Here is a 25,570-nt window from a genome sequence, read left to right as displayed (position 1 = left end):
GAATCCTGAAATCCAGGCAATTCAGACCCTCTGTTGTTAGTAGCAGAAATAACAGGCATATAATAGAGTCATGGTTATTTATTGTGGTCTCATAAATCTGGGGAGGTTGCGTTTCACACCTTTTTTTAAAGATACACTCTGCCAAGCTTCTCAATAACGAACCAGCACTTTTGCACAGTGTAAGATATTCTTCTATGTTAAAAATGGCAAAATCAAGCCTTTGAAAGAAGTGAAAACATATTTCAAATGACTGGACAAGCAATTAGAGTTAGTGATTTCTCTAAAATCAGGAGCAGTGTTTTGGAATAATCCCTTCATACCAAAAGGATGTGCCTTACATTAAAGAATGAGTGCACATATAGCTGGTAATTTACATTTCTTAGACTAAATTTTCTGCTTCTTGCATGAAAATTGATAATAAATAATATTTTTTTTTATAATGTGTGAGAGGGATTGAAAAATAGCATTTGAAAAGGAAAAAAAAAATGGATGCCTGAAGCAAGAATTCAACCAGCTCAAATTACAAGTCTCAAATTTCCCATCTTTTGCAAGACTCACTGCATCACAACATGCAAGTTAAAAATGTTTACGATATATATAAACAGGAAAACTTTGTTTCACAATTGTGTGTCTCCTGGACATTACTACAAAAATCAAACATAGAAAAAACCTTTTAAACTATACATTTGTCAAAGTATGGAAAACACATGTTTTTCACAGGGGAACACATTAAAAATATTAATAAAACCACAGTGGAATTTATACTGCTAGAATTTACTGAGCTTGTTTCACAGTCCCTAATACATTGGTAGAGTATCAAGGCTTCTTACTGGAACTGTTACTTTTCTCAAAGATCTTTGTGCATTTTTCACTAAAAGAAACAGGCAGTGCTTTAATCAATCATCTTCAGCTCTGTATTTCACACAGTGTGCCCTTAACTAGCACATCACGCTCCAAACCTTCTTTAAGAAAAAGTGATTTCCTGGATGATACTGCATTTAACTTAAAAAATCTCAACTAAACAAAAATTTCAACACAACCATTGGTTTTAAAAATGTTTAAAAATAGTTCAACTAAAACAAGCAATTATGGATGCCAGCACAGATGCCTCAAAGCTGGCTGGGATCTCTTCTTGCCTGACTACAGGCCTCGTGCATTACTCTACTTTTAGGATTGTCCCAACAAATCCTACACTAGCCCAGTTTTACTACTGAGGTGAAAGGCTTTCACTGCATGTGCTGTTCTCTTCAAGCCACACTAAGACTCATCCATGAAAACATATGGCTACCAGGACCACTGCAGAGAAAGAACTGGCAGGGAAGAATTGGAGAATCAATTGGAAATCAATTAGAAAAGACCTCTGGGATCATTGAATCCAACCTGTGAGCCACCACCACCATGTCAATTTAGACCACGGCACCAAGTGCCAGGTCCAGTCTTTCCTTAAACACACCCAGCCAGAGACAGTGTCTGCACCACCTCCCTAGAGAGCCCATTCCAGTGGCTAATTACCCCTTCTGTGAAGAAATTCCTCCTAATGTCCAACCCAAATCTCCCTTGGTGCAATTTGAGACTATGGCCTCTTGTCCTCTCCTTTCCTAACAGAAAGCAGCATTTGATACATCCACATGAGCAGCGGGCACTTGAGCATTATGTCAAACCATGTCCAAGTGCAGGCTAATTTGTACACAGGTAACTCACCATTTGAGTCACATATGAGTAGCATTTGAGAACTCCCCTCTCTAAATACTAAGTAAATCATTCCTGCTATTCCACAGTCGTATTTCATAACATGTTAAAGTTCAGAGTGAAAGCCTAAGTTATTTATCCATTACAAACACGCATTAAAAGCAGTATTTTATAACATTTATCTGTACACAGCACTTGCTCTCAGAAACAGAAGCAACCAGAAGAGGATTGGAAATGTGGCAGAGCTGCAGAACACACACACATCAGCATGTGGCTTACCTGCCATTTAAACATCTCCTTAGAGAGTAGGAGGCTCCCCCTCCACAGGTCCGTGAGCAATCACTCCAGGCCCCCCAGGCATCCCAGGAATCATCCTTATCTTCATCTGAGCGGGTAGTTCTGGAGTTCTAAAGGAAAAAAGGAAAAAGGAAAGGAGAGGGAAAAAAAAAAATTGTTCTGTATATGTTTTACTGCTTGGCATTAACAGTACCAATTATGTTCCTTTGCTGCTTATTTACCATATTTCAAATTTATTGTTTTAATATATGATAATTATGTGGGCAAAAAGCAGAGTCTTTGAAGATTCAGTGTATATGAATTTTGCCTCCTGCCAAAGAACTGCTTTGCCCAAACACACTGTCATTCCCAACACCTCTATGCCCAACACGCTGTGTAGGAACCAAACAATCTCAAGCACGTGGACAAGGCACCATGTTCAAACAAAATGATGGGCTTGTTACAATGAAACAGAACTTTTAGAATCCTATATTACACCCAGTTTAAGATTAAAACACCAATTTCTCTAACCACCGTGGTGATAGTCTGCACATAAAAATACCGCTAACATAAAGTAATGGCTTTTGGCATCATTATGAAAGCCAGACTGTGGATAAAAGTGAGGCAGTGAGTTATTTTTCTCAGGTGACAGAGAATATTGACCAATATTTACTCTGCCCCAAAAGCATCACAAATGAGAGAATGTGAAGATTTGATCCAAGCTTTAATGAAACAACTATTTACGGCCAATTTTTTTATTCCCATTGACTTCAGTGGTCAACTTGTCAAAAAAAAAAAAAGTAAATTGTTTATTAGAGGATTAGCATCTCTGTTTGAAGACTGAATTGCAGAAATTGGTCTAAAAACATCAGTGGCTCCTTAATTTTCTTGCTTTTATAAATTTATAAATTTTACAATCACTTACCGTAAAGCTTTAAAAGCATTCTTAGGCCAATCTACCATTCCAAAAGTTATAGAGCCCAGCTCTGCCAAGATCCCCGAGGAATTTTCACACTGATGTTAGGTTTACTTTATATCAGAAGCCAATTCTGAAATGTCTGACACTGAAAATGGAACCAACTGCCTTCAGTCTTGACAAAAAAAATCTCAGCACTTCCCAACAAGTCACTCAGCACACGAAAATGAATGAAGATGAACAAAAGAGTCACTTCTTGCAAATTTATGGGTGCAAAATTAGTTTGTCCTCTGCAAGCCCAAAGGAAATGATTGGGTGTTAACATGTTGAGAAATAATTAAACTTGAGATATTAAAAAGGCAACACATGCCACTCTTTTTTAGAATAGCTAGTTTCTTTTGACAAAGTAGTGACAATGCCTAAAACAATCCTAACTTTATCATTGTATTAAAACCAGCCACATGATATTAACAGACAGAATGTCATCTAAAGCCCTAAACAAAGTCCAGTTGTTCACTTCCCAAACTGCTTTGATAAAAGCCATTGTTCTGAACTGTATCTAGTTAAAAAGCTGTAAATACTATGAGGATCAAAGCAGAACTTTATGCCAACAAAGCCTTCTTCAGAATCATTGACTAATTCAGTGCCCACAGTGTTGATTTAAGCTCCAGCTAGTTCAAACTATTTGTCCCATGGGAAAGAGTTAAAGGAGCTTGCACTGACTTAGTAATTTACTAACAAAATAATACTGATTTACTAGCTGTCTGGTTTCATAAACTGTACACATTACAGTTGTCTTCACCATGGCACCAAACTGAAGATAAAGAAAAGATCACCAACGTCATGATTTACACCAACAAAGCCTTGGAAACTCATTTAGGAATTAAATTGAGAGCTAATTGCAACTGGACACAAAAGGATATTATTGTACATCAGGACTGCATTCACAGCTTGCTTGACTTCAGTTTTTCATGTTTTTATTGTCTTCAGTCATAATTCTAACACGGTTCAGCAGTGAAACTTTGGACCATATTAGAATAGTTTTTCCTTTAGTGGCTTAATTTTACAACAGACGAAGTGCAACACACACAATTTGCATATTCATTGTGGAAGTATTTATGTCCCAGCACAAACATAAATGTGTGCATGGACATGCACATGTGCACCCAAGGATGTAACACAACGAAGCCACAAGTGCTGTAGTGAATCCAGAAAAAATAACTTAAACCAGCTATAAACACAACCTAGATGGTTTGCTGCTCTTTACGTAAAGCTGGGTGGGAAAAGACGTCACACTTCCACTGGACCCAGCCATGCTGGAAGGAGTTGTACCCCATGTGAACACAGGTTTAGATGCAAACATCGCAGCCAGAGCAATAGCTAAGGGTCTGTACCAAGTTTCTGTAGAAATATGGTTTATACGGTAAGGGTAGACTCAAAATATTTCATCCCAATCTAACGCCTTTTGAAAGCAAAAAAGTCACAACACTAAACATGGACCTGGGCAAGGATCACTTGAATCAGGGGGTAAGGGAAAAGAGACTCCTGAGTTTTGAAGCACTTGGTGACATAGGCAGAACCTGAAAGACTGAGATGACAGTCTGCCAAGGTTTCCTCAGGGTCTGAGGCCCAGTAATGTGCAACCTGAGTTCTCTGCTGACAACCCTTAACTGACAGAGACAGTCCTGTCCACAGAGAACTTCACTGAAGTGTGGCACTGGTAGATTTGAACAGAGGGGAAAGTGTTAGTGCCAGTTTCCCTCCTTCTGTCCAGGGCTCTGTTTTTGCTTCTGTCACATATGGGCACACACTGTAACACCACGTTCTGCAAATTATTCCTGTGTATGTGTTCTCAGGCCATACTCGCAACGTACTGCTCAAAGTAACCAAGTATGGCAGAAGTGGGCACTGAGGTAACATAAATGAAATCCAGATGTTAACAGGGCTGATCATTACTCCAAAACAAGGGGATTTTTACTGTCACTTGTAACACCCAGTAAATAACAACAGCTACATTGACACACAATACAAAAATCAAACACAGTGCTGTCAGATGGAGAAAAAAAGATTATTTGGCCAAACTTTTGTTTGGCTGTTATGAAGGATGACATAATTGTCTTGAATTTGGTCATGCAGACTTCAAAGGAGAAGTGGTGCCAGAGAACGAAGGTCAGTTTATGCAGTTTTATTATTATTCAGACATCCATTACATAAGGCTTGGATATGTAAATGTTTAGCATTCAGCATAACAAAGATTCAGCTTCTCAAGAGCAAATGCTCTGATACCTTAAATGTTTGTTTCACAGCGTTTATAGCATACAATTTTTCTTTAAACACAAACAAACATGAGGCAAGTCCACAGTATTTGACACGAGGGTTACTGCAGCAGTATATGCAATGGAATGTTGAGACCTGGCACACAGATCCATCTGCCAGAGTCCCCAGGTGACAGTCCCTCTGCCATGCACATATCAACACAAATCCTGCCCTGTGACAGCCCCTGAGCACCTCCCCAGGGCCAGGTACCCAGCTCTGTCAGGTTCCGGAAGAGTTTCAGTGTAACCTCTGGGCAGCAGATGTCCCAATGTGACAGAGATCGTGATAGATACATGAGAATGCTCCATTCAAACAGGTTGAAGTGATGTGGCTCACGAAATAAAGTCTTTGACGTTTCAAGTAAGAACTTGGACGTGGAGGAATATTTACCAATACACCTGCTGCTATGCCAGTGTCACTTCAGCTCTCTGGGTGGCTGTGCTTTTGTTTTTCTCATGGCTTCTTACTGAAGTGGTTGGTATTAATCCACGAAGGCTTGCCGAAGTCCGAAGGAGAATCACCAAAAGGAGTTACACTGGCACAGTTATAGCATATTACTACTTAATAATGCATTTCTTATAATTACATTTCTTATAATTAGATACAGAATTTAGGTTCTTCAGATTAAATTCATCCAAGGGAGAGAACCTGCTGAAGGGTATAAACACCACTTCAGTACCACCAAAGGCCTAAATTAAGCAACACCCAAAGCTCAGTGCTGGCCCTTCTCCCAGGAGCGAATTTCATCCTTGATGGTGTTTTGAACGGAGATGAAGCATTTCCTTTTCATTGCTTCTTCCCACTCTCACAACCCATAAATACTATTAACACTATCCTGACTTTCAGAGACTTCCAAGGCACAAGGGTACATTGCTCTTCACTAATCTTCATGTGCAGCACTGCACTGTTCCATTTGCTCCTCCTCATGCCTACAACAGCTCCGAACAGAGGTAGCACAAGGAATTATGGCACTGAAGGGAAAAATATCCTGCCTGAGTAGCTCTGTGATGCATTTCCCAGATTCTTCTTTCCAGACACTACACTTGGTGGAAGAGGTATCAAATTGCACTGATGACTGTATCCACGAGCAGGAAAGAACAAGTATTTACCTGCAGATAATCACTGGATATGCCATTCAGCCTCAGAACTGTACCCTTCACTTTTAACTCTGCCTGTTATGTCTAGAGCTTTGCAACAAGCTACACTAGAAATCTCTTTCACTGCTAAGGTCACATACAAAAATGATTTACACCTGTATTTTGCTCTCTAAGTGAGGTGTAGAATGCAGATTACAGATCTAGGAAAAACTATTTCACTTGTGGCAGCAACTAAATAGAAGAACAGTCAAAACATATTTCCAGACAAATAAGAATTATAAATAAAAGATCTTGCATTTCCTAGTTTTAGCTTAAAAACTTCCACTTGTTTCCTTAAAACAGATTTCAAGATATTTCCTGATATATTTCTACTATTGCTGAGTGCATTATGTATTACCTAATTGTGCACTGTATATGTCATTGAGTTTGATAAATCTTTTACTTCTATGTACCAAAGTAAATTATGTATTATTCTGTATGTTAAAAAGAACATATCTGGAATTTTAAAATCCTGGAGAAAAGACAATGCATCATTATTTTAGACTGATAAAAAACATCTGGGAGTAAATGCAGCTATTTTAAGCAGATGTTTAGAACTAATTAGTTTTTAAATTGTTAACATTATTTCAGTTACCTATTCCTTGCATGTGGCCTCAGCACTGCAAACTCACTGCAAAGTGGAACCCGTGCCCCAGAATAACAAGAACTTTTCAGAAACACAAGCTGGTAAAGCTCAGTAACAAGGTGAATCACCAGCAAGGAATCAGCCAAAAGGCAAATGGACTTATTGAGCTACATGAAAAAATACATCTGGGGGCTCAGATGGACTTCAGACATCTCAGTGTTCTATTCTGCAATATATTTTCGTTCTACAGAATTTTTGAATAAATTCAAATTTTGGAAAATAAAGCATGCACAAGTGTCACACACAGGAAATATTTACAGCACAATTCATTTTCATACTAAACTAAAGGCAAATCTCAGCATGTTTTTCAGTATTATACTGCATCCAGATTTTTCCATTGTCAGAGTGTTGCAAAATTTCATATTGACAGCACAGGCCTGCACTGCAGGAGTTGTCAGGACAGAGCTGGAGGTTTTGGCAGGTGGAGCAGGGATACTTGAGGCTTTTGGCATCCAGGAAGGGATGAAATGTTGCTTGGCTATTTGGCACCTCTGAGCTAGTTGAGGCTTTTGGCACTGAAGAGAGTCTGTATCACCTCCTTCCTTCTTTGTGAGCAGTAACAGAGGGAACATGGAATTTGTGGGCATGGAGAAGAAATCGTGGTTCCCTCCCTAACTACTCCAAGCAGAAAGCAGCTGCATTAGAATACCTGGCACCTACAGCTATTTCTGCATCTAACTGCTAAGGACAGCACCTACACGTTACGCTCCTGCTAAAAGGAATCAGCATTGAAGTACTTAAAGCATAATTAAGTTGCTATTTTTCAATTTCTGAGTTAATTACATCATCCAGATGGTTTTACAAAAACTCCACACAAATTCTCTTTTACTCCCTGCTAACAGGTTTTGATGACCTACACCAGAGTCCCAGGGTATCTTTTTTCCCATTGCTGACTTTGACAACAGGAGCACTTGCTTCTGGCCTCTCCTCTGAACAACAGCAAACCGTTTTACTTTCTTGGGTGATATTCCATAAACTACTATTTTGACAGACAAATGTCCAGCAAAGAGAGAAACCCTTTTAAAACCCTGATAAGCACATCCTGCAAACACTGGTGCATTACATCACTGGCAATGCACCTGAAAATATAGACTTGCCCAGATTTTCATTCATGCTTGCTCAACCAGAGCCATACAAGCCCTGTATCTGCTTATCTGCAGTGGCAAATATTGTCCCACATTCTCCAGTATAAGAATGTAGAGAAGATACAGTCCTGAGAACAGGGAGGAAGGCTATGCACTCACTTGGGTGATATTCAGGCAAGCAGGCAGTTCAAGTCTCTAACCATCTTTTAAGAGCTTTTTGGTCCAATCATCCAGGACAGCTGACCAGGACCAAAAATATGAAAAACTTGTCCCTGAGTTTCCAGTATTTAGCTGTCTTCCAAGATTTAAAAGTACATGCGACTGCGTAGATGGAAATATATAAATCTGAACTTTCAATACATATCCATTCCTCTGAATGTGCCCCATCTTAAATGGAAACTACACTGAGAAATGTTTAGCATCACTCCAATTCCCTCCATTTCTAAGTGGTCTGGAGAATTAGAACTTGAAGATTTGCATGTGCAGCTGGCAAACAACTCAAAAGCCACAGAACCTGGGAAACATACAGAGGTTCTGAGAGGAAACATAACCAAGAAACCAATATAACTTTCAGCACACTGCCCACTTTCTCAGTAGCCAGCCTGAAGCAAACACTTGCCAGGGCTTGGAAGAGAGATAAAGGCAGAATTTCAAAATAGGCAAAAAAGAAGGAATGGCAGACTTTAAAAAGTTTATTAGAAACACGATATTCTTTTTAAAAATATCATTGATTATACACTAACATTCCCAGTGAAGAACCTTAAAGTTATATCCCAGTATGTAATAAAGTAATTTATAAATTATAATCACTAGAAAATGTTCTCTACAATATGGTATTTAAATACTCTGTCCTTGCATTTAGTTGTGCAAAGAAAACTTGGCACAGACATAATGAGAGTATTTTCACAATACAAATACAATAAGTCTTTAAACTTTCTCTTTGCAGCTTTTAAGGTTATGCATTATGTCCATTTTACAGATGAGAATCTCACCTCAGGAAGAGGGATGAAGTGCATTGGGAGAGTAGCGCAACTGAGAATTTTATCTTAGTGCCCAAAGGCAAATTTTCATGCATTTTAGAGAGCTCTTCCACCTCCAGCTTTGCAACTCTAAACATTTCCCTTTCAAATATGGGTATCTACAGTAGGTACAAAGTGTGAAGGGGAAGACAATCTTCAAGACATTTTGACACATTAATTATCTCTGGGCCTACTTATAAATTTGCAGTAACATCAGTCCGTATATTTCCTGGAGTCCATAAAATAGTGGTAATTCATGGAAGCTTTACTGAATGCATATTCAAAATTTGCACCTGGATACACTGGATTTTTCCACCTTCACACAGCACACCACATGGTCCCCATCCAGCACAAACGGTGTGGCAGGTCAGCCAGAGTCCAACGTGCAGAATGCCTCAGGTGCATAATAGAAAAAGAGATTCCAATTTCTGGGAAGTATATCTGGCATTATTTTTTTGAATTAACTTATTAAATGTATTTGCAAACATCCAAATGAAGGTTCTTTTAAACACTTTACCGTGCAATTTTAAAAACTGGTCTCACTTCAGCACATGCAGTGGAAAAACAAGAGTAATGAAAGGATGGGCATTATGTCTTTGAAAGACAAGGACCATCAGCTTTCAAAGATCACACAGGGGCACATAGATGCCACTGTCAAATAAGCAAAATCTTTCCTGTTGAAGTTTATTTTTCAGGGCTTTTTTCCCCCATATTCTGATGCCATATGAAATTGCACTCCTACTTCAGTGATCACATATTTTTCAACGCTTTTAAATAATGTTTTCCCCTTAAAAGAACAATACAAACAGAAAGAAATCCTCCTGATGGTCAGGTACCTATCACAGACTCATCTCCTCTTGCTAAAACACCTGTGCTGGTTCAGGACTCCTCATGTCCTTCTTGATGTGTTCATTTGATGGAAACCCACTTGACAGTAGCTGAGGAAATCATGCCAGGGTAGGGACAGCTATGACAGGAATGCTGCCAACCACTGAAGCTCTACATGAAAATCAACAAGGCAGCAAACTTACAGTTGACTGCAGGAGAAAAGTGACTTGTTTCTCAGCCTACAGGTGAACTGTAAGAACCACAATCACCATCAAACTTCTCTCCTGCTGATGTGTGGTGGCCCAGGTGGCATTTGCCCAAATTACCACTGTAAAATCTGAAGTATGAGAAAGGCTGTTCTGCTCCCATGAATGCTCACACAACCCGAGCACACTCCCAGCATACAAGATTGACATAATGGCACCTCTTGCTCACACAACCTTATTAATTACTGTATTATGCTGAACTTGTTGAAGGGCTGATTTTCCAAGGCTCTTACGTACAAAACTTACAGACAGGTTATGGAAAAGTAAATAAAGAGGGAGTGTGGGCATTTAGAATTACTTATGGTGCATATTATTTCCCTCACAGTTTATAACATCATAACAAGCTTTATTCCATCACAGTGACACACGAGGTATTTGATTTAAAGCAATACCCTAAAAACCATCACTTAAAAATACACAAGTCATTGACACTTATGTACAGTACCTTCACACACATGCTTTTGAAAGGAAAGTCATGTTTTCACTATTTGGTTACAACATTTTTTTTCCTTTTTTAGGAAAATGTTTAGAGAATTTACAATGAAAAAAAAAACCCACTGAAACCAATCCTTTTTCTCAGAAAAAAATTACTGCACCCCTAACTTTTAAAAGAGCCCCAATACATATATTTTAAAAATTTGTTTAAAATAATTTTCCTGACTTGAGACACTGTCTGCCAAGTTCCTGCTAGAACCAAAATTTCATGGCTAACTGCCAAGCCTATAAATAAAAGGAGTTTATAGGGGAAATACTGACAGAAGAATAAACTGTAGCAAGAGCAGCCAGTATAGGAAGGTCTTTCTTGTGCATTTTGTCTAAACATAATCTGCGATATTCATAACCCTGGATATTGGGATATTGCACTTCTGCCTGCCTCAATTTTATACCAAGATTATCCATAGTGCCAGACCAATGATTTGATTATAGGTATTTATATCCCATCACTGAGATGAGGCATCCAAACTCCTCATTTGTGAACAAGTGATTCTACTCATGCCTCCTGCCTCACCCTGCCATTTAATACTACATGTAGCACTTTTAATAGTAATATTTCTATAAAAGTAATGCAAAGCAGATCACAGACCATAAGCAGATACAGCCTGGCAACAGAACAAATGTCAAAACGAAAAATATTAAATACATATTGTTAGATGGCAGCAATTATACAAATCCTAAACTGTATTTCTGTAAATGGAGACAAGTTTATAAATTTTGAATTTCAAAGGAATTGTTTTATGCTAATGTATTTGTTACCCCTGATTTTTAAGGTAGATATCACTTTTTGAAGAACTGTTTTGAATTATTATATTGAAAGAGAGGATTTACTAAGCCTGTAACTGAAAAGCAGTCTGACTGAAATTCTGCCCAAAGTAACTCTAAAACTTGTCAGCCTGATCATGGTGCCTCTACTGTGGCATAAATCAAATTTAGCCAGATGAGTTTTCTTCTCAGAGAAAACAGTTCTTGCCCCTTTAACCATGAGCTGATCTTTGGGTGATATTAAGCAATGGCATAACTGATCCGAAATCAAAATATAATTTCAGTGTTTCTTTTTATTACTCATGCTTAAATTAGAGACAAATTTAATATTTGAGTTTGCTCAGCTCCGCTGGCTCCAGCTGATTTCCTGCCCTTGAAGAACAGTTTCATTCATTGTTTGGAAGGGGCTGCTTTGCACAAGGGCAGCCTGACTGGAGGATGTTGGGAACCTTCCTTGGTGGGCACCTGCTCTGCTAAAAAGGGTCCTAAAGCTGCTGCTGCTCTGTCAGAGGGGTAACTTTTGTTTGATCTCTGGTAATTCACAGTCAAAAGCTTGTACCAATTTGACTTCTCAAGCTTCCTCCAGCTATGTTCCCTCACAGGCACCAAAACACCCTTAAATTCTTCAGGAAGTTTTTTGGTTTTTTGGGGTTTTTTTAGATAATAATTAAAAAAAAAAAACCCCAACATTAAAATCTCCTACCTATATCTCATCTTGCAGAGGATATGCAGAAGTTCTGAGGGCAGATTTTGGATCTAACTTATGTACAGGGTAAAAAAAAGACTGTTGCTGAGAAAAAAGGGTCCACGTGCAGAGAACAGTTTCCCAGAAATGTATTTTATGTGGGATTAAAAATGTAATATTCTCTTGTCATTCCTTTCCACTTTGAGTCAAATAAAATATAATCCACTGAAACTCATTTGATATCTGGTGAATAGTTTTGCTTTTATTGATTTTCTAGCTTCCAGCTTGGGGAGGAAAAAAAACCTGTCTAGGGAGCAGTTACAATGGCAGCACAGCTCTAGACCCAATTCCCAAAGAAGCAAGAGAAAAAGCCACTGACTTCAAATAAAGGAAGATGAGGGCTTAATTACACATGTGGGGTAAAGACATATATTTCCCCATTTGGAAAAATGTTAGCACAACTTGCTTTCTCTTCTGTGTCCAAGTTCCTGGCTTTTAATTCTCCAAAGACAGAATTACCCAACAAATAGCATTCATGGGAGAAAAAGACAATTTCATCTATCTTGGGTTTGACTCTGATTTCGTTCCAGATCTCTACTACTGTGGATGTTTCACCACAGTATCTTTAGCACTCGGCACAGGGCAGCAGGCCTGGATATGGAATATTAGCATGACTCTTTCCATATCTGTTCAGTGCCAGTGTTTCCTATTATCAGTCCAATATTTTATGGTTATTGTATGAGCTTCCCAGCAGTACCTTCTCAAGTTCTGTAGCCTGAAACCTCCATTAACAGATGCTAAATACAATAGTTGTTTTTCACTTTTAGATCTTGTGAAAGCCCATAAAAATGACTGGTCAGTTTGTCCAATTTTCTGAAGAAATTTTCCAAGATTTGAATGGGCAACATATAAAACCACTAAAAATACTCTTGGCAGCTCATTCATTTGGATTATGTTCCTTCTGCCAAGCCAACTAATGAATAGCTTATTCCAAGATAGGACTTCCGCATGAATTTTTTGTAGTAAAGGTAAGAATATCTATTTATAAAATTCCCTGGTTGCTTGTATTTGAAAGGTTTGGAGAAGGGAGGAGTTTTTGGGGGGTTTTGTGTGTTCTGGGTTTTATTATTAAAAGGGATATTGGCATTTAGACTTAAGGAAAATTTGTGTAAATAAATCAACCAGCAAAGTCCCTTTTTGTTTTTAATTCTGCCATATACTCTGGTAAATGAAAGACAACCAAAATATCACTGTCAGGCACTTAGTGAATAAAGCTCGATATAAAAGCCATTGAAACTGATGGAAACTCACTTTGTTGGGTTTTTTATAGGACCTACAAGAACCCCTGAATTCCATGTCAGATACAGTCAAACTACAGATGTGGATGTGTTTTCTTACACATATGGGCAGATAACGATCAAAGAAGAGGGGAAAAATCTCCTACATACTTTTCTCAACTTCCTTTCTTTTGTCAGTCTCCCCCAGCTATAAAATATTTGTTTAGAGTCTAGAATTATGCTTCAAATACCCTCAAAAAAGATCCACTTAAGAATATATTTTTACACACACACATAGATTTTAAATGATGTTTTTTTCAACATCTTTAGCATAGCATAGTTCCTTTTTTGGCATGGAAGAGAGATCTCTTATGTCTTTTCCCATATTCCAGATACAAATTTATTTTGAAACCCTGAAAAAACTTCCTGCTTGGTTGCATACATCTTTTTCCACTGAAATACATAAACCTAAATTAATTAACTTTCCAAAGAGCTAGGAGATCAATGAGCTGTGCAGTCTACAACACACAGTTAACAGATTTTATATGAGTATATCCACTGTCAAATTTTAAACAATTTTTAGTGTTCCATATTTTATGGCATTACTTATTTTTCTTCTTAAAATAGATCCTCAAAAGAGGCTTTTTTTTCCTTAAGAAAAGATCTTGCTCGCCATTTATCAGTCAACTCAAAGACCACAACATAATTAGTTTATCATCTTTATCTTGCTGAGCACAAAGGGAGATCAGCACCCATATTTTTTCCTCACTGATGCACTGAATCCATAACTTCCATGGTTTTTCCAGGCACATCATTCAACTCTATTAAAAATTATCAACTCATGGGTTGAAAAATAAAGAACAAACTTCTCAGCCTTTGTAGAGATGAAAAATAGCTAATGGTAAAAGTATAAATTTGGCTTGTGATCTCATTCTCCTTTCCCCTTTGTGTGTTCAAAGCCACAGCAGCAGCTAGATAAGAGTAACAAACAATAAAGGAAGCTAACTACAACAATAATGAAATGCTGGGTTTGGAAGGCTTTGCAATCCTGGTCAACAAAGAGATTTAAAAACAAGCTAGACAAATATCCACCAGGAAAAGTTCACTTGGGTTTGATGCTGCCTTGGAGCCAAGGTGTGGAGCACCCGGAGCCACTCTCCCTTTGGTCTGTACCTGAGACTGTGCTAGGGGAGAAGGGCTGAGGTGGAGCTACTCTGAAGAAGCAATCAGGATTCAGAACAGAAAAGTAACGAAAGGCCTGCCACTGTTTTAATCCATAGGCCTTGCAATGGCTCATATTTGGTTTGGAGACAAGGTCCATCTCTCAGCTGTCTGTTTTTTCCAAGATGTGCGTCCTGGTTTATGCCTGCCAGAGGGAGGTCTCTTCCAAAACACCCTATCTCACAATTTATTTCCCACTTCAGGCAGCATCCTTCAAGTCATCTAACTACTGTTTAGCTCTACTCTTTCATCACAAATCAACTTTGTGTTTCTTTTTTAATAGAAAAGCAGCTTGGATGAATCAAAACCATTCCAGTGTCTTCAGGAGGCTGGCTATATATACACCTATTCCCAGGGATGGTCTGTCTGGAAACAAATATATTGCACACCCAAAAACTACTTCTCTTTTGGGGCTTTTGACCTTGCTGGTGAACTGTTCCTGCCCCATTTAGATCATTAAATTAACTCCCAAATCCTCATTTGCACTATAAATACCACCTATTGTACAGATATACTTTCTCATTCTCTTGGCCACCATGGATTAACAGCTTTCTTTAGAAACGACTCCTGAAACACTAGAAAGCATCATTAACACAGACAACAGCTGCTACATCCACATTCATCTTCACTTTGCTCCACCTCAGCTCTCAGCATTTGCATGTGGCCATGTGGAAGGTATTGGGCTGTATTCTGTGTTACACTGGAGAGCTACACAAGTCCCAGGGGAAGCAAAAGGAGTGAAGAGGGGTAACCACCTACCACTCATCTATTTTCTAAATCTGAACTGTTGTAGGGGCTAATCCCTCCCTTTTCTTCCTGACACCTCGTTACAGCAGGTTGCTGACCTTTCTGAAGGCTGCATTACAGAGGGTCTGACTTTAAGTTAGGCTTTCCATTTGTGGTGTACACAACCATAAACCCATAGCACTACTGAGCCAAAGGCATTTTCCTCAGCCTCAGCACTGCCTTTCTGTACATTCTGGGGCACCAGGTAAACCCGGATTAGATGCTTTTATTTTCTCTCACTCAAATAGTTTATTGCTTTTGACAACTGGGTCTCCTGCCTTTTGGGCATTCATACTGCTAGAGGGACAGTTTAACACCATCTATACATTGTTGGTCTGGGTCTTACAGTTACACAATCAGAACTCGTATTAGATGCCAACAGAGGGTTTTAAAAACATAACTATGAAAACATGAGAAGGATTTTAAATCTACTTTGTGTAATTTGGCTAAAGTTATCATGTTGCAAGGAGATCTATTCATAGGCAATCCTATGGGGGTTTTTTTCGCCCAGTTCTCACTAGGGAATGTTTTGGAAGAAAAGTATAAAAAGACATTGTTTCCTTATTATATAATACTCCTGACTTATGCCAAGAATATTCTCATCATAAGCATGCTCATAATCTCAGAGGCTGAGCTATTGCATTACTTGTGTCTATACAAATAATAGGCTTCTAAAAATATGATTCCTTGACAGCTTTTGAAAGGTGACTTACATATGATTAAAAAGCTGTGTGCTTGTGTTTGCATTTCTGATTTGTAAATCCTATCCTGTAATTAAAAGCAGATCTCAAGTGTGTCTGCACACACACAAAGTGAATACCAATCTAATTCAGAGATGCATTGAGGGAAAGCACAAAAATCCAATTTTGCTGGCATATAATTGTTTAGAGCAACAATTTTCCCAAGTAAGAGAAAGTCCCTCAAGTTAACAGTAAAACTGATCATGTTTGTAAAGGAAATCTCTTCTAAAATTATAACTATAAAATGCTAATGAAGGTATTGATAAGTAAAAGAGCACTGAAATGTACAATCACACCAACCATATTTTGATAAAAATGCATGAATATAACACCCAAAGCAGCCAATACATTCTCTGTTGGAAAACAGGGACAAAGCATTGATTGGCTGATTTGGGAAGAAGAATGGGCTGACCATGTACTCTGACCTCTTATAACACCAGCAACAGAATTCACTCTTCCTGCTTTACTGAGCAACACAACTCAAATATGTTATTCCTTTCCAATTTTTCAGATGGAGAGAAAGAAGCACATCCTGAGTTGGACTTAAGGGATAGCTAACAATTTTTATTATATCCCCAAATCCTAATTGAGAACCCAAGCTATTCCATAGTTCTTGACTAAAATCAAATCTCTCAATACATATAATTTGCTTGTGTCTCTTAAATGCCACATTTTTTGCATTTACAGATGTGAACTCATTCAAATCTGCTCCTTACAAACAAGCTGGCTATAAAGAAGTGTTTTACTTAACTGACACAGATGTCAAAGATCTCAGTCTGTCAGTAAAAATCCTTTGTACAAAGTGAGAGCGCTGAACATTTACCCAGAAAACAGAGAAGTACTAAATAAAAAAAGGCAGAAAGAAAAAAAAAACAAACTGTCTTGTTTTTACCATACTGAACTCAAATGTTGTCCTTGTCCACTATGCAGGATAGGAGGCTCATACAGTTTGATGGAGCTGGGCAAAGGACAGATTCCTTAACAAGACTTGTGACTAAGGAAAATTGGATGGGATGTGCAGACAGTTAATAATACATCTGGAAGAATGCATGGCAGCTTTAGAGGACAATATTGTGTGCATTATTTTGCCTCTTCAAAGGAATAATCTTCAACAGGAAGAAAATGGGCATGGTTTGAAGGTCAGTAATCTTGCCACCAGTCACAGCTGGGCACCCAAGGGACAAACTGAGTTTAGAAAATGCTTATGCTCTACCTATTCTCCTGTTTTAGCAAGACCCTGGAGTAGAGGCACTTTGTAACAGAGTAAACCACTGCCTCCCTCATCCTCCTGGCTGAGTTTGACAAAACTGAAAGATAGTAAAAGTTAGACTGCTTCTCCAAAACTACTTTTCCATCCCTTGCAACACAAAAACCTGTGCATGAAGAGGTGTTTCAGATCTCACTCTTGCTGCAGTAACTGCTCCCTCATTCAACTTCTGGGCCTAGCTGAGAAGCTGGGAAGCATCTTCAGGAACAGAGCAGAGAGCTCTGTGCTGTGATCATACCACACAGTGCTCTAGTAGCCCATCTGTGTCGGACGGAGCCAAAATCCCCCCTCAACACTGACTGTAAACCCAGCTTGTCATAATGTTAACCTCCCAACTGAGAAAAAGAATTGTATTTTAAAAAAAAATGGTCCTCTCTGCCAAGCAATCCCTTTAACTGGCCCAGTTTTTTTGCATAAATCCCAGCAATGCTAGGGGAAAAACTCAGAAGACTGACTACGCCCTTCAGTAATTCAAAACCACGGAGCAAAGATATCCTGTTGTAACATACATGGTATTCCAGGATTATAATTTTTGCTTTGAGCCACCTTTCAACATAGACCAAATGGAAGCAAACCTCATTCCAGAGTGCTATGAAGCCAGTTTTGTGTCTCTCACAATTATGATTGAACCCATAATGACAGATTACAGGAAATGAACATACGGACAGGGTGATTTATAAACACTTTTAAACAATGTAACTTTTATCAGCTCTGCTGCATCAATCACCAATCTAGGAACAATTATTTTTTTGTATAAGATACTCTCAAGAGTGGTCAGGACAGGATTTGCTGACAGCCTATCTTAAAAACAGAATTACAAATTGCCTTCACTTTCTGTGCCAAGGTAATGGTTCCATACAGATAAGGGAAATCATGTGCTTCTCACCAACAGAAGAGCATGAGCAGAGAACCAAGAAAACTTTGCTATGCACACCAACAGAGGGGCAGTCCTGTTAAATAAACCTGATGCCACACTCTGATACCAGGTGTGGCTGGGTGGGTTAATGGTAGTTATAAAACTGTTTAACTTTTGCAGTAACTTTAAAATCAATATTTACAGAGTGAATAATTCATATGATAAATGAATGTAAAAGAGTGGCAGATTTCAAGTACTCTCCTTAAGGAATCAACAAAGGGAACTAGGAAGTAGGTGCAATTACTAATTAATAAATAGAAACATCTAAGGTGAGCACTCAGTAGTAAGAATTAGAAAATCATGACAACTGCACTTAAAAATGGTGAAACTGATTTTGAAACACCCTCCACAATTTTGGTTGTTATATTTTTATGAATTGTTGAAAAGCTGAGGGTCCAAAAAGTAATAATAGAAATGGCCTAAGGGCTGAGACAACGTCTTACCTATGAACCTTCATGAACAGAGAGAACATAAGATTATAGTAATGAAATCTTCCCATGAGCAAATCACAGTTACTGGAAGTCTATTTATATCAATAATTTGTAGAAAGGTATAAAAAGTACAGCCATTGGAAGATGAAATTGGACAAATTCAAATGAGACACTGGGCACACAATTCTCGCACAAAGCACAAACAACAACTGCTTGGCTTGAGGCAAAGGCAAACTGGATTAACTGAATATACATAAGGTCACAAACATCACATAATAGTACTCCTCCTTTCAACTTCTGTGAATATCTTAATAATATGGAAAACCAAGTCTAATGTAACATTTTACTACGGGTGTTCCTGAGAGCTAGAAAAAAAACCACTGCAGAAACTGAAACTGCAGGAAGGAATCTTAATCCATAGATTTTTAACACAAAGGTCTCTGCAGCTGGAGCCATACAGCAACAACAGGCTCCCAATACAGCAAAATGTGTCAGTCAATGGCTTACACACTTAAGGCTTCTTTCTAGAGAACAGGAGTAATCAGTGAATGAATCTACCAAACCAACTGGTATAAAGCAAAAAATTTTAGAGGAAAGGAGGGGCACATCAAAAAAAAATCAAAACCAACAAAACCACAAGAAATGAATTAGAATCTACAATGTAATTCATAGGTGACTTCAAGCTCCCAAATCAAAATTTACAGCTCCTGATTTCAGGAATCTGAAATGGCCCTCTACTTTCGAATATCAGATCTTGTATGTTGCATAGGCAGAAACTTAAGAAAACAGCAATAAAAACTACTTGTGTGTATATGTATGTGTGTGTGTATATATATAAATCTACCTTTGCCATAAAACAAGAAAACCTCATGATCTCAGTCTGAATCATGTCAGAATTTCAGAAGCGAAAAAAATGTCTTCAAAGAAAGTAATTATAAATTCAAAGAAAGCAACCCCTCACCAAGGGAACTACTGGGCCAATTAACTTATGGAAGAAAAGAAGTAGAGCAAAATTATCCATGTTCCTCTGACAGCAAGGAGACAGCAGTATTTTAAGGGAGCAGCAGAGGGCACCGAAGCATAGTAAAGCTCAAATATCCCGGGAAGGGAAGCTGCCTTTAGGTGACAACACACGGGCAGCAGGGACAAGTGCTTAGGACAGAAGACCTGGCACCTACTTTGATGCCTCATGAGGAGCAGCTACAAGTGTTTGGATAAATAAATTCCTGACTCGGTTTCCCAAACAATAAGTGGGACTATGTGCAACTAATCCTGACCCTACACAAGGCAGGTTTGTGTTTCAAAAGTTAATGAGGATGTAACATTCACCTAAGTAAAGAGACAGCTGGAGATAGTCCAGTTAGTAACCTTTGAGAGAAAATGCTAATTAGACACTAAATAATATCACTGCAATATACCCTTTACAGCCAACACAGACAGTCCATACTGCACAGTGCAAAACCAACTGTACTTCAAATCATACTTTGAGTTTTACCACTTCAAGTAGTCAAATCACAAGGTCTCACATATCAGGGCATGAAAGCCAAGTGTGTAATACTTCCTTTGGAGAGTTGCCCAGGGTAGAATGGCCTCATTGCTCTTCTCTTTTGCCTTCAGATGTGTTCCAGCAACATCCTCTGCCTGTTCCAAGATGACCATCAGCTAAAGGGAAATATTTAACTGCAGCTGAAATGGTCAACAAGAATGTAGCTGGAGAAGAAATCTGAAGAAAGCTATCAAAAGTAACCTAGTCAGAGATTCAGAGATTGGTTATAAACTTCAAAGAGTAAGCTTCTTGTCTTCACTTTTTATCTCCAAATGCTGCTATCACACACAAAAATCATAATGCAAGAGCAGCTTGCAGTTGGCCAGTGCTTTTCCACATTAAACCTACACACAAAAAAAGTAAGAGTAAAATATGACAATCTGTTTTAACACGGAAGTGGCTAATAACCAACACAAAAAAGGGTGAGGGGGAAAAACAGATGTTTCTTATTTTCTTTAAACTGTTTTCAACCTTCTTTTTTATGTGCTTTTGTGGACAAAAAAAAAACCACAAAAAAAAAAAAAAAAAAAAAAAACATTTCTATTTCTACAATGTACAGCAACCTCCCACAGAGAGGGAATCCCACAGGAAATTTCTATCAGTTATCTGCTACCTAGATTTCTGTTCCATGAACCTGATTTACTTTGATTCAGAAAACTTGCATTTTCTGAAAATGAATTATTCTGACATTCACTTTTCAGCACTCCAATCATGGACTGCTACCCTATGGCCACCACGAGCAAGCTCACACAGCCCCAGAGCAGAGCTGTCGGGCTGTGAAGACACTTCTCAGAGTTTTACAGTGATACAACACCAGTTTATCCATAAATGAGGGTTGGCACACAAGCAGTTGACCCTAACTTTGTTGTGAGGCCTCACCAGAATGGTAGGAAAACAAGCAGACAGTAGAGACCCTTTTACAAGTCCTGTCTGTTCTGGTTTTCAGTCTTAACTAACTCACACTGCTGGGTCAGGAGAAGACCCTCTCCCAGCCCAAAAAAGGAGATTTCTCAAACAACATGCTCAAAGGATAGCTATGTCTGCTCTCCATCATCCACATCTTCCTCTGCAATAATAATGAGGTGAGAGAGATTTGCAGCCTCTTAGACCATGGTGCTTAACCCGTCTGGAGGCCTTCAGCAAGCAGCACATTTTGGGCCAAACTGGTAAAGAAGAAAGCACCACAACTGTCTTGCAAGATGGTGAAAACAACAAGTGTTTTCACCACGTGTGAGGTAGGGGCTGTAATACCCTAGTGACACTTTGACTGGGAAAGGCTCAGTGAGGAAAGCCTCTAATAATCCTTCCTGTGCTTGTGCTGTGAGCCACGCATCAGGGACTACATTGGTGAGCTAGTCTGCTGCATATTCTTCTCATTTGACAAGGGTAAACTACTCCAGAATCTATTTGCTTTCTTACTCTTCATGCACCCAGAATATATTAGCTTAGTCTTCCCAAACCCCAGCTGAACTTGAGTCAATTACCACAGTTGCTACTAAGCTTCCTTCATTCAGGGGACAAATTGTACAAGTATGGTATTCAGTTTTCAAAGAAATATCAGTCGTACAATTGCCTGCAAAGCCTCTCCCTACTCATCCAAGTAAGCAAGAGCAAAATCTAACCTTTTTTTTTTTCTGTTTTACAAAGACCATCACTGCTCTTCAAAGCATATTTTGGGATTAAACATTTTTAAAACGTATATACAAAACCAGTTAATTTCAAATTCCCACATATAAGAGTTTATCTAAATTTAAAAAAAGGTATTCTTACTCAAGAAACGCCTCTTGCAAAGAACAGTGACTCCTATCTTTCACCGACTTCTAAAAAGCCAACTGTTTTATTTCAGGAACAATGACTCCAAGTTTAATCAGGTGAAAAGAGGTATTTCAGAAAGTTGCCTGGCTTTATTCTAATTACACACAAAAATTGCTGTATGTAAGTGGAACAATCTGGTTTTGAGCCATTTATGGTAACCCATCAGCCAAAGCCTCAGCTGAATGCAAATCATCCACAAGACAGAACACCAGAAGTGGAGATATGAGATTAAAATAACAAACTGGGTTATTTCACTTTTGTGCTGTCAAATAATGCTTCTTCCAGAAGCTTGTTTAAAAGCTGTGCCCTCAAAAATTGCTCTGGGTTATGTTCCTGATGATTTTTGGCACCAAACCCAATGTTTCTCCATATTAACTTATTAACAATGAATAGAAGTAAATCACCAAGTTAAGGGAAAAAGTACTTAATATGTATTAAACCATAAACCATAAACCATGTTGATTCCTTCCCTTGGCTTATCTCCAGAGAAATTTACTGGGGTAGCTGAACTGATTTACTACCTGCATGAGATTTTAAGGTAGGTCCAGCATAGACACAAACATGAAAGGTATCCTGGTCTCATCGTAACAACTGCACTTGAAGATGAATGTACAAAGGTGCTCTTGGCACAAAGGCTTGAAGAAACTCCAGGAGAGGGAAGCCTATCAGTCCTGGCACAAGGACAAAGCAACTCTTCTGGCCTGATGCTGCTTTCAGACCAGAAGGAGCATCCTTTATAACACTGGGCTCCTCCTGCTCATTCACCACTGCTCTGTGTCTATCTGCTAGAAAATGTGGGCCAGCAGTGGCAACTCCAGTGTCATTCTCATCGTTAACTGTGTCTGATACGTGGGAACAGAGAAGGAAATCAGGGGTATTATATAAAAAGCTGAACTATCTTCCATTTTGGGTGGTGAAAAGATGGAAAAAACACAGATGTTTAAAGCAGTAAACAAGACCAGCTCTTTACTCTGTGCAGAAGAGACAGAGGAGTGTCTGGGTCAGAGTATGTCACAGCAAGGCAGTGAGTGTTACAGCTTGCAGGAATAATGAAGGGCCCAGGACAATGATGGTGTTGCTGGGTTAAGAAACCCAAAAGCCTAAACCTATACCAGAAAGGCCCTACAAGTTTCACAACTGACTCCAATGACAACAACATTTGTTTCTTTAAAGGAAAAAAATGAGAAACAGCTGTCCCTGGACTTCAGAAGCAGGTGTGATGCATCACTTTAGACAGACAAGAATGAAAAACCTGATGGCAAAAGTTATATAACTTGCAAAAAAACCCAAAAAAAACACACCAACCAAAAATCTATGAAGAGAGTACAGAATATTTCATTTCAACTCTATTAAGCATGTTATATTTTTCCCCCTCAGCTTGCATAACTGATTCTTAACTTTTAATTAAATAGCAAAAGAAATAAACTTTCCAGTCTTCTTTTAAATGGACATTTTACTGAAAATTTATGCTGCCATATCTCAGTTACAGCTTCCATAACTTCTTTATTACTTGAGTTAATTAAAATTAACTTCTATTAGGAGAGTAACTTAATAAAAAAGAATCAGTGAGATAAAAATGTAATTGAAATAAGAACCCTGAGATGGCCAACAGCACAAATTACAAAAACACAAGAATGCCGAGCTAAATTTGGTAAGCTGAACTTCAAGGTGACAGAGCAAACAAAGAACCCACAGTGTCCACAATTTGGCTATGAAAAGCAGTACAAGAGGCATTATAAATCTTTCCCTCTAATGTATTGAATTACATGTTTGTCATTCCTAATTAGTTTTGTCATTGAATATACACATGGAGAAAAGATTTATTAAAGAAAAATAACCCTACGTACACAGTGGATCATTTATTCTAATTAAACAGCATTCCAGACAGAAATACAGTTTCTGCTATAGCCCATGTCATCAATAGAAGATGAAAACAGTGCAGATGAAAGGACAAACAGAAATATAGGCTCAGTTCTACAATAAGAGCAATATGGGGGTCACTGGAAGGAGCAGGGGTTTCCTGAGCACAGCAGTGATGCAGCTTTTACTCCAGCTGTTTCAGCAGCTACCAGTGGGTTACAGGAGGTGTTTGCAGAAAAGATGTGGGGCACAGCTATTCCACTCACATGCAGTTTGTGCCCCAGCCTGGGGACAGAGCTAGGAGCAGAGAGTAGGAAGAAGCACTTAACTGGGAATAAATCTTGTGTGAACTAGGGCTCCCCCCTCCAGTATCCTCAGTATTTTGTGGTCTTCTAAAAACACATCATTTACTAGCATGAAAGCAACTACAACAACATGATTCAGGCACATTTGTTTTAGAAGAGAAACCTGAAATCTAATCTCCGGTCTCAAAAGCAAAAATTAAGGTTTCCTGCATTTCTCTTTCAAGAATTTCCTGACCTTATTCAAATCTTAAACATCCCTGACTGGGATGAAGTATTGTTCCACCACATCAGAGAGTGATGAAGACAGCAGTATTGAACAGGATCTCCTCTGGCACAGAGCTGGCAGAATGATTTCTGCTCAGACCATTAAAGAGCTGTTGCTCTAGTGGGCAGTGTGACAGCACCAGAAACAGTCCATGGCACTCGGAGAGTTAAAAGAATGAGCATGCAGTAGCAACGCTGATTCTTCCATCACTGCCACTCAGTTATAATAAAGTACTTCTCACACGTCTCCCAGTAGCTGCAGCTCCTGCACAACCTGACAGCAGGTCATTCCAGGAGGGGCTACTGTAAAACAAACCAAAGCCAAATTATTACCTCACACCGGTTCGTTCCACCTTAAATTAGTAGGATCATTTCTTTAATGAAAGTTTTCTTGGCTTCTGTTGCACTTGGGAGAAATGGATACAACAAGCTGTTTAATATGCAGCATGGTTTAAACACTGGTGCTTGTTACAACTCCCAAGCTGTAGTAACAGCTCAGCCCACAGAGCATCTACCAGAAGGATCTACCCAAATAACTTTCAAGGGGTATGTTTTCATTCTGCAGTAATTGCAGCTTTGGAATCATTATGGCTCAATACAGCCACTCCTGTTCAAAGAGCCTAAACAGTTCTGGATGTAGCAGACTGCCCAGATCCTCCTCAGCCATTGTGTGGTTGCCTAAACACACTGCAATATATCATTAATTCAACCACTTTCGCTCTGTAATACCAGTCAGGCTATTCCAAACATAAAATAATATATAGTGTTATTAACTTGGAAAACAATTAATAGTACATAATCCTTCAAATTTGAAAGGTTTTTGCTTGCTTGGGGTTTAACTGTATCTGCAGTAAGCATTCACTGCAAAAACCTGCACAAGTTTCAAAAAATGACACAATATATTGACACAAGACTCATTAAGATTAAGCTGACAGAAATCAACGCCTAAAACTGGTGAAAAGATATTTTTAAATACAGCAGAAGTCAGACAGCAAGAGAAAAAAACACAACCAGCCTCGT

The 25,570-nt window shown here is 38.7% G+C and overlaps 1 protein-coding gene across 6 annotated transcripts in view; it reads right to left on the bottom strand.

Moving 5' to 3' along the window:
* Window positions 1–25,570, bottom strand: part of ADAMTSL3 (ADAMTS like 3) — a 179,650-nt gene that overhangs the window by 93,874 nt on the left and 60,206 nt on the right. For all 6 annotated transcript variants that reach the window (XM_032122889.1, XM_032122884.1, XM_032122887.1 and 3 more), the window contains one exon: window positions 1,969–2,096. In XM_032122889.1, the coding sequence (XP_031978780.1) occupies window positions 1,969–2,096 (128 nt within the window). The remainder of the gene's footprint in view (window positions 1–1,968; window positions 2,097–25,570) is intronic.

Source organism: Corvus moneduloides, chromosome 13 (genome assembly GCF_009650955.1).
Source record: "Corvus moneduloides isolate bCorMon1 chromosome 13, bCorMon1.pri, whole genome shotgun sequence".
Taxonomy (NCBI): domain Eukaryota; kingdom Metazoa; phylum Chordata; class Aves; order Passeriformes; family Corvidae; genus Corvus; species Corvus moneduloides.
This window is presented reverse-complemented; position numbering and strand designations above follow the sequence as displayed.